The sequence below is a fragment of the Arachis stenosperma genome, chromosome 9 (assembly GCF_014773155.1).
Source record: "Arachis stenosperma cultivar V10309 chromosome 9, arast.V10309.gnm1.PFL2, whole genome shotgun sequence".
In the NCBI taxonomy this organism is placed as follows: Eukaryota; Viridiplantae; Streptophyta; class Magnoliopsida; order Fabales; family Fabaceae; genus Arachis; species Arachis stenosperma.
This window is the reverse complement of record NC_080385.1, coordinates 7,233,713-7,243,231: the sequence shown is the minus strand read 5'-3', so window position 1 is coordinate 7,243,231 and position 9,519 is coordinate 7,233,713. Positions and strand designations below refer to the sequence as shown.

The 9,519-nt window shown below is 28.5% G+C and overlaps 1 protein-coding gene across 4 annotated transcripts; it reads left to right on the top strand.

Annotated features, from left to right (window-relative positions):
• The first annotated feature begins 342 nt into the window (after nucleotides 1-342).
• LOC130948041 (disease resistance protein RPV1-like) lies at nucleotides 343-9,486 on the top strand. 4 transcript variants are annotated; one of them, XM_057876750.1, is made up of 7 exons: nucleotides 343-878; nucleotides 3,697-3,811; nucleotides 3,907-4,209; nucleotides 5,612-5,677; nucleotides 5,765-6,545; nucleotides 6,622-7,151; nucleotides 7,386-7,895. In XM_057876750.1, exons 1-7 carry the CDS (start codon nucleotides 385-387, stop codon nucleotides 7,485-7,487), a joined length of 2,391 nt encoding a protein of 796 aa, XP_057732733.1. In that variant the 5' UTR covers nucleotides 343-384; the 3' UTR covers nucleotides 7,488-7,895. The 4 variants fall into 4 exon arrangements, with proteins under 4 accessions (XP_057732733.1, XP_057732734.1, XP_057732735.1 ...); XM_057876751.1 differs by lacking the exon at nucleotides 7,386-7,895 and adding an exon at nucleotides 9,343-9,486 and having other exon boundaries at nucleotides 5,612-6,545; XM_057876752.1 differs by lacking the exon at nucleotides 5,612-5,677 and having other exon boundaries at nucleotides 5,804-6,545.
• Nucleotides 9,487-9,519: the final 33 nt, after the last annotated feature.

Sequence of the window (9,519 nt, the reverse complement as noted above, 5' to 3'; positions counted from 1 at the left end):
TTAACATATGAAGTTATACTGTTATATTAAATTTTAAAGTTTTGATAAGTATATATTAGCTCTTCTTTAAATATTTTTATATAATCTTTTTAATTTACTATATAGAGCTTTACAGGCAAGAGCCTTGATGAAAGGGCAAGACAAAGGGAGGGAAGCCACTGGGTAACTACTTGGTGATGATAAGTGTTTCAAGTATAATTATAACAAAAAGTTTAGAAAATCAGCTATGATGTAATTAATTTGGAGTCAATTAATTATAAAATATTTTTAATTTTTAATTTTAAAATTTTAAAAATTAAGATAACTCTTTATATATACTTGAAAGAGGAGCATTTCCTTTTCTAGTTAACTCATTAAGCCAATATTAACTACTGTGCTGAACAGATGGCACTTTCCCATGCTGCTTCTTCTTCTTCTTCCTCACCTCTCAATACTCGATATGATGTTTTTATCAGTTTCAGAGGCGAGGACACGCGTAATGGTTTTACCAGCCATCTTCATTCTGCTCTCCTCAGAAATCAGATCGAGACGTTCATAGATTACAGAATCCCCAAAGGAGGTGTCGTCTGGAACGAACTTGTTGAATCCATCAGGGACTCAAAGTTGTTTGTTGTTATCTTCTCCGAAAACTATGCTTCCTCTAGCTGGTGCTTGAGAGAGCTGGTTGAGATCATGGAGTGTAAGAAAAAGAATGAAAAAGTTATTGTGATTCCAGTGTTCTATAAGATAGAGCCCACACATGTTCGCAAGCAGAGTGGAAGTTATCGCAGAGCATTTGATGAGCATGAGAGATCCTCCAACCGTAAGCATGTGCAGCAATGGAGGACGGCACTCACTGAAGCTTCGAATCTCTCTGGCTTCCCTTGCGATCACCACAGGTAAAGGGCCCCTAACCTTCTTAAGTTTTTAAAAACAATAATATATTTCGGTTTAGTTCAACTAATAAATATAAAATTTATTTTTTATAAGCTTTCTAAAAATTAATAAAGTAAATTTATCATTTATATCCTTTAGATAATTATAGTGATTATTGGTATACAATATTATATACTTATTTTTTTATTTTAATATATTTTGTAACTTATGTTTACAATATTATTTAATTATTCATTTATAAAAAAATTAAGGTGTAAGACTTTCGGTACGCATTTATTTAGTACTTAAATTTGTTTTATTATATTTAACAATTATTGCTTCAATATACCTTAAACAGTCTTTTGTAATTGTATTCATAATTTTATAGAATCACTTAATTACTTATTAAGAATTAGCTGACGGTGTGCATATATATATTGACCAACTAACGTTATAGTCTAAATTTACAAATTATTATTAATTTTAATATTTTCGTATATAATATTTATATTATATTACTATAAATTTAATTATTTTATCAGATAAGTTAAGATGTTATTATTATTATTACATAAAAAAATCAATATGTTATCACATAAATCCTAATTTTCACATACTACAGTAACTATTAAAGATAGGTTTGTGTCATGAATTGATTTGTTGTCAAGTAACTCTTCTTATTAATACAAATATATGTTTAAATATTTTTCTTATCACTTATTTAGATAAACAACTAAAATAGTATTTAAAAGTTTACGATGACAAAACTAACTATTAAAAGTATAAACAATAAATAGGTTTATTAAAGAATTTTAAAACGCAATAAAAATTACCAATATATATATTATATATTTTCTAAGTGGCAAAAAAATTATAATTAACGAATAAATTATTCATTTGTTACGAATTTTCGTAGAGACATTTAAATAATTATTTTAAAAGTGCATATAGAAAATTTGATCTCTAGATTTGTTTTTTAAAAGAACTTGGTCATTTACAATAAAAAAAATTTTAAAAAATTTGGTTGATATAAAATTAGCAAATTTTAAATATAAAAAGATTTTATTTTTTTAATAATATTGCAAAAAATAATTTCAAAACCAAATCTCTAAATTCTTTTAAAATATATATTTAATAATTAGTTAATTTTATCGTATTTTTAAATATAATCTTTCAGGAATTTATTTATTATTCATATCTTTTGGAATTATTTTTAGCAGCAATGTGAACTTTCCACTATCAAATTAGTAATTTACCCTGCTTAATTGTATTTGTACTTTTTTTGATACAAAAATTACTTTATAAAGTTTTAGGATATAATTTACTCAGTAACACTCTAAAATTGTAATATTCATGAATAATATTAATTACGCAAATTAATTGCTTAAGGAAAATTTTTTTCTACTTACCTAATTTTAAGCATTATCAAATTTTATTTATTATTTTTAATATGGTTATTTTATTTTGAAATGAAAAGAGTAGTTTACACAAAAAGGAGAAAATTATTAAAGAAATAAAATGATATTAAATAAATAAATACTAATAAATATCTTCAAATTATTAATTCCAAAATAATTTATAAATATCTTCAATATTACATCCCAAGAAAAGAAAAATCTAGTAAGATTTTGGTTATCTAGAATTTGGTCTAACATAAGAATCCCAACATAGGCTTGATCTTGTCTTCTTCTACCCAACATATAATGATTGATTAATTTCGCATTGAAATAAATTATCATTCAAGATACATTTGAGATGCTAATAAGGAATTATATGTATCCATTTTCACCTTTTATCTGATTATGTGTTTATTGTTTTATTTCTAATGAAATCTTTACTTGCATGCTAGGCAAGAAGCAGAATTGATTGATAAAATTGTGGAAGCAATTTTTCCAAATCTGAATAACAATTGCTATAGAGATGAACTCAAAAGTCCTTTTATTTGTACTAGAAACTATACTTATGTTAAATCCTTATTGAAATTCAAGTCGGAGAAAGTTCTTGTGATTGGAATTTGGGGCATGGCCGGTATTGATAAGACAACCATTGCTACTACTCTCTTTCATGAGTGTTCTTCAGAATACGAAGTTCATTGCTTTTTAACTTTTTCAAAAAAATTAGAAGAAAAGGGTCTTAACCACATATGCGTTAAACTTCTTTCTCGGTTGTTAAATCAAGATGTTCGTATCGATAATATTCGAGTAATACACTCTAGTATTATTCGTAAAATCGAGCATAGGAGGATTTTTGTTGTGCTAGATGATGTGACTAATTCACAAATTGCAGCTGATTTAATTCAACTCTTTCGTAATTGTCTAAGTTCTGATAGTAGAATCATTTTGACAACAAGAGATAGAAATGTGCTTACAAGTGGAGGAGTTGAAGAAATCCATGAAGTGAAAGAAATGAATTTTGAGGACTCTCTTAAACTTTTTAGCCATAATGCCTTTTGTGATTCTCATCCTAAAGAGGATTATTATGAGCTATTAACAAGAGTCGTAGCAGATTATGCCAAAGGGATACCATTAGCACTAAAAATTTTGGGATTATTTCTTCGGACCAAAGGAAAAAGTGAATGGGATAGTACATTGAATAAACTAAGAAAGTATCCCAATGCTGATATTCAGCAAGTATTGAGATTGAGTTATGATGCATTAGATGATGATGAAAAAACATTCTTTTAGATATTGCATGCTTTTTCCACGGGCAAGAAATACAGAACGTAACAAGAAAATTAAATTCTTGTGGTTACTTTGTAGACATAGGGATAAAAAGTCTATTGGACAAGTCTCTTATGAGTATTTCTTCATATAATCATACAAAATACATAAAAATCCATAGCTTGATACAGGAAGTGTGTTGGAAAATCATTCATGAAGAATCTAGCAAAAATTGCGGTCAACAAACAAGATTGTGGAACGCCGAAGAAATCTGCAATAAATTCCAACATGAAGGAGTAAGGAAGTCATACTTTAATGGTTTGGTCTTCAAGGTGAGTATATGTATGTATCAAAATATTGCTTACAGCTGCAATACTTATCAATTTTGCAGGATATTCATGGAGTTGAAAGCATGATTGTGGATATGAATGAAATTACAATAAATCTACGTATAATCATCATTTCGTTAAGAAAGATGTCAAAGTTAAAGTTACTTGCTTTAAGAGGAAATATCAACATGGACCATGAATGGAACAGAGTGCTTGTAGAGGATTTTCAACTTCCTAATGACTTAAGGTATATTGAGTGGAATAAATACCCACTTAATTTTGTGCCGTCCATTTGTTGGCCTCAAAATCTTGTTCAACTTTCCATGCGAGAAAGTAATATTCAAAAACTTTGGAATACAGTTCAGGTATAATCTTGTTTTCATTTCTTTTTATTCTTTATGTTTTTTGACGTTTTCATTGAATACTAAAATAAAGATTGATATTATAGAAAGGGGCACTTTACTATACAGATTGGGGTGGTATAGAGAGAATATAAATTCCTTTTATAGTTATTTTTTATTATTTTATTATTATTCAAAATATAAGTCCTATCTTTATCAATTTCTCTTTCATCCTATTAAAAGAAATATTTGTAAACTTATATCTGTACTTTATAATTCACCTTATAGAAATTAGGTAGTATAAAAGGCAAAATTTTAAAAGAATAAAAAATGAGAGTAGTTTTGATATAATATTAATTATGGGATATTTTTCTTCAAGATTTATAATTTATAAACTTATTCTATTAGTCTATTATATAAGATTAATTTATTTCTATATATGGTAAAATAATCTCGCGTGCTGATTATCTTTTGAAAAGTCATGCATATTTTTATCATTCAATTAATCAAAAGATTTTTTTTATATATAAACTTTTGTGAGAATAAAATATCACACTAAAATATTTTAGAACATTGAGAATAAACTTTTATTATAAAAAAGTAACTATGATATCACAGAATAGCTAAATAAGTTTTGATGAGATAACAAAGTATTTTATAAGAAAAAAATGATAATTAAGTACATAACTTAGATTCAAATGAGATATAAAAAAGATAAATATTAGACTACACTCAATAATTATTTATATATATCCATGATAATTTTTTAAATTAAAACAAAGAACATAATTGGTTCTCAGTCGTTTCTTGTCATTTAATATTTTCTTGTTTTGCCATCATATTAATTTATAATTATCATGATGCAATGCTTTCTTCATCAAAAAGTGAGAATAAAAGTAATAATCAACCACATCAAAAGGTTTTCACTTTCGAAAAATTTTCGCCCCAAACGGATTTTTCACTCCTATGAATTGTATATTGATGATATTTAATTTAATTAGCCAACAATATATATACTAAATACTAATAAAATCAAGTTCCATATTCTATGTTTCGAATAAATTATCTATTATTTTAATATTGTAATGGACGACTAAAAAAATTCATATGCTCAATATATTTTTAACTAAATTAAATTTCAAATGTATTTTATATCTATTCTAAAAATATTTAGTTGTATTGATTAGCTAGAAACAGTTTTTTATATAGGTGTAAGAATAAGTGAAGAAAAAAATATTAAAAAATATAGTTAATTATTCTCAAAATATGAAAAAACTTATTATCATTTAATATTTTATATTAGATGTATAATAATTTATAAAATTAAAATAAGTAATAAGAGTGAAACATATTAAATAATAAAATAAGACTTTTTTTTTCACCGCTAGTCATGCACATGTGTTAACATCTTTGTTGGGGTTGACAGAATCTACCGAGTTTAGAGATAATTGACCTCAGTGGCTGCAAACACTTGATAGAATGTCCAAATTTAGTAGGTGCCATGAATCTCAAATTAATATCATTCCTTGCATGTGAAAGCTTACAAGATGTTCATCCATCTATTTTTTCTCTTCCCAAGATTGAAGAACTATATCTAAACTTTTGCACATCGCTAAAGAGGCTTTGCAGTGATTATTGTTCTCCCTCTCTCCGTAGCTTCTGGGCCACTGGTTGCTATAATTTGGAAGAGTTCTCAATCCCCATTATGACTGATCATTCCAAACTACTCGAGTTACATTTACCATTAACGACTTTGAGTGAAGTGCCGTCCACTATTATGCATCTCAAAAGTCAGGAGTTTTTTAGTTTTAACATCAGTTACTCTCTTGAGAAACTTCCTCCAAACTTTGCCTCCATAATTGTACTCACGGATCCAATAAAACATGAAGACAACACATGCATCATGTTAAGTAGAATATTCCCCGCCCCTGCCTTTCTGTGTGTCAAGAAATTATTGTTGTTCAATTGTAAGAGCTTATCTAAACTCCCAGAGAACATTCATGTCTTACAATCATTACAAGAATTAGAAGTGGAAAGCTGTCATGTCCTTACAAGTTTGCCACAAAGCATTAAGAATCTTCAACAGCTTGTAAATCTCATGATCAATAATTGTGAAATGCTTCAATACATACCTCCACTTCCCCCATCTATTATATACTTTAAAGTAGGAGACTGCAAATCTTTGGAGGCAATCTCAAGTCTAACCAGTGAACCACCAAGAAAACACTACGCATGGATTGATTTCTATAACTGCATAAAGTTGGATGATGATGCATATGAAGCAGCTTTGAAAGAGTTGAAATCCAGGATAGAACTTGTGGCAAATAATGATGGATATCCGCATAATGAAGCAAACAATGGTAATGTATTCTTCTTATATTATTTACCAAGTAAAGAGAGCATAATTAATGAGTGGTTCCCTGACTACTATTCTAGAGAAGCTTCGATCACTGTTGAAGTTGCTCCAGATCACAAGATTTCTTCTTGTCTATCTTGTTGGCTGTATGTTGATTTCTCAATACCAACCTTGCAATCTTATTGGGAAAACACTGATATTTGGATGGGAATGCTACTTGAGAAAGGGTTGCAACGAAGGGGAATGGATAGCAACTTCTTGCAGTAGAGGACTCTTCACCGGCTATGTTCTCTATAACAATATTAAATTTGAAATGGTATCAGATCATAAGGTAGTATGGTATGATGGAGAGGGTTCCAACAAGATAACGGAAGCAATCAAAGAGAGAAAGAGGGACACCGCTTGCAATCCTATCCTTAAATTTAAGTTCTATGCTCATACAGAAGACAATGAGGAAGTAGTAATAAAGGGGTGTGGGATCCGTTGGATGCATGTCCATATCAATCATGGAGGAGAGATTACTCCAGATGCCACTCACGATGAGGGCTATGAATCTCATGACTTGGAGTTAGAGGATGAATCTGATGGCTTGGAGATAGAAGACATTGAGGTAATGCTTCTAATACTAATCTCAGTAGTTTTCACTTTTCACACGTTATTGTTGTGTTATGAATTGTTTAGTATAATACTAATCTTCCAATTAATTTAGAGTATCAATCCTAATTTTATAATACAGTCCTACAGTTGACATCGTTGTTTCTGTGGTTAATTACTATGTCATAGTAAAAATGTATCAAATGTGTAAGACAGTTGGATAACGAAAAAGATTATATTCTTGTGGCAGAGAACTGGAGAAAGAGTGAATGCATATTGCTGGGCCTTGGATATTGTCAAATGGCTTCGAAGATTTTTTGTATATTGTTTTGCGGGCAATTTACGTTTTTAAATTGTTTCAACCTTAAATTTACGCAAATGCATTGTTTTAAAAATGGTTACGTAATTACGTTGTTTCACTATATTATATAAACCGCTACTGGCAGTAGCGGTTTATAATTGCATAGAAACCGCTAGAGCCAGCAGCGGATTCTGTTCAAAAAGTGCAGCATGGAAACCGCGGCAGCCCATCGCGGTTTATATTTGAGAGAAGTTGATCATAAACTGCTGCTGGCAGCAACAGTTTATGTGCATCGCGGTTTACGTTGAAAGTTTAAGTATATTTTATCTGTTATTAAGTTCATATAGTTGGTGTCTTACTTGACCTTAATACATATAAACCATTCGGTGCAAGCTTGTAGCCTAAGTCCCTTTATCAAACATTTTATGTTAATTACTAGTTAGTTGTATTTTTCAATTATTCATTCAGTTACTAATTATTATTATTACTGTACTGTAGTTATATTAAAATATTAATTTTTTTCTTGATCAGTTCTAATTCTTATTTTGTTTTGACTATCTATTTTGGTTGATTCATTTTTTTTTTATAAGATATTGAATAATAAAATTTATTATAACAATAAGGTTTTGGGTGCTAACGACCATGCTAATAATAAAGTTTTAGATCCAATCACTGCTCTTATTATATAAGAGCTTGTCATACACACGATTCGTGCACCATAAAATTTCATAAAAAAATTATATCCATTTGAATAATTAATTATTTATAGCTTCTTAAGATAAAATTTAATTAAAACTAAATCTCTTCATATCTAATTAATGACTGCTTCAATTATTCTTTTATAATTTTTTAATAAAATAAGTCACTTTCTTTCGTTTTCTTATTTTAATTTCTATTTGGTATGAAAACTCAACACAATAAAATAAAATTTATTTTATAAAAATATCATACAAGACTCAAATGTATTTTTTTTTCATGTCCGTTTATAAAACTAAAAAAACAAAAAAGAAAAGGAAGAAATTGTAACAATAACATGCATGAATTGGATTAAATTTGATTTGTATTATTATTACTTAACGTAAACCGCTATGGTCACCATCGGTTTACGCACGCATTTCAACAAACATAAACCGCTGCTGGCAGCAGCGGTTTATGAAGAACCATAAATAAACAGAATCCGCTGCTGGCTCTAGCGGTTTCTGTGTAATTATAAACCGCTACTGCCAGTAGCAGTTTATATAATATAGTGAAACAACGTAATTGCGTAACCATTTTTGAAACAATACATTTGCGTAAATTTGGGATTGAAACAATTTAAAAACGTAAATTGCCCTTTTGCTTTCTATATTTTCAGATGGCTCCAAAGATTATTAGTAAGTTGTCCATTTATGTAAAGTAAGCTTTTATTTATATTTGATGATATTACTATTTTTAGTGAATAGTTTGATTTTCATATTATAGCTAAGTAGTTGGTTTCGATTATGGTCTACAAGTACAATTGTAGTTGCAATATTGCTGTTATAATTATTATCAGTCTGAATTTATTTTGATACTAATTTACATAATTTTATTACAATATAATTGTATCATAACTTGAAACATGCTATAATAGGATTGTAACAGGTTGCAGTATATTCAAATTTGAAATGTAAGAAAAAGAAACTATACCACAACAACCACAATCGTAAAAGTTACAATATTTGTAATTACCTCAACTAATTTTATGTTGTCAATTTTAATATGTGGTGTCTCATTCTGTTGCAGACTGTGTTGTGGTATTGTTTTTCTTCGTGTGTATTTTATCTTCAATTGAGTTTAATTTGTTTTATGATTAAACAAAAAAGGCAAGGTCACATGGCTCCACTAACATAAATGTTTCTTTCTTGAATTTTTTTTCCCTCTGCAGAGAAGATGATATCGTATGAGAACTCAAAAGAGGAGGAGAAAAAAAGCTTATGTGGGAAACTTCTGAACTTTCTTTTAGTTCATTATTGTTCTATAGTGCTACACTACTGTATTCTATTTGGTCACTTTATAGTGCAATTTTTGTTAGAACACAACACTATTGATTTGCTTATTTGAT

Coding starts and splice junctions, on each gene's coding strand:
- LOC130948041 (XM_057876749.1), top strand. CDS start 385: ATGGCACTTTCCCATGCTGCTTCTTCTTCTTCTTCCTCACCTCTCAAT. Junction 3,812..3,906: donor ATAAATTCCAACATGAAGGA/GTAAGGAAGTCA, acceptor TCAATTTTGCAG/GATATTCATGGAGTTGAAAG. Junction 7,152..7,385: donor TGGAGATAGAAGACATTGAG/GTAATGCTTCTA, acceptor TTCTTGTGGCAG/AGAACTGGAGAAAGAGTGAA.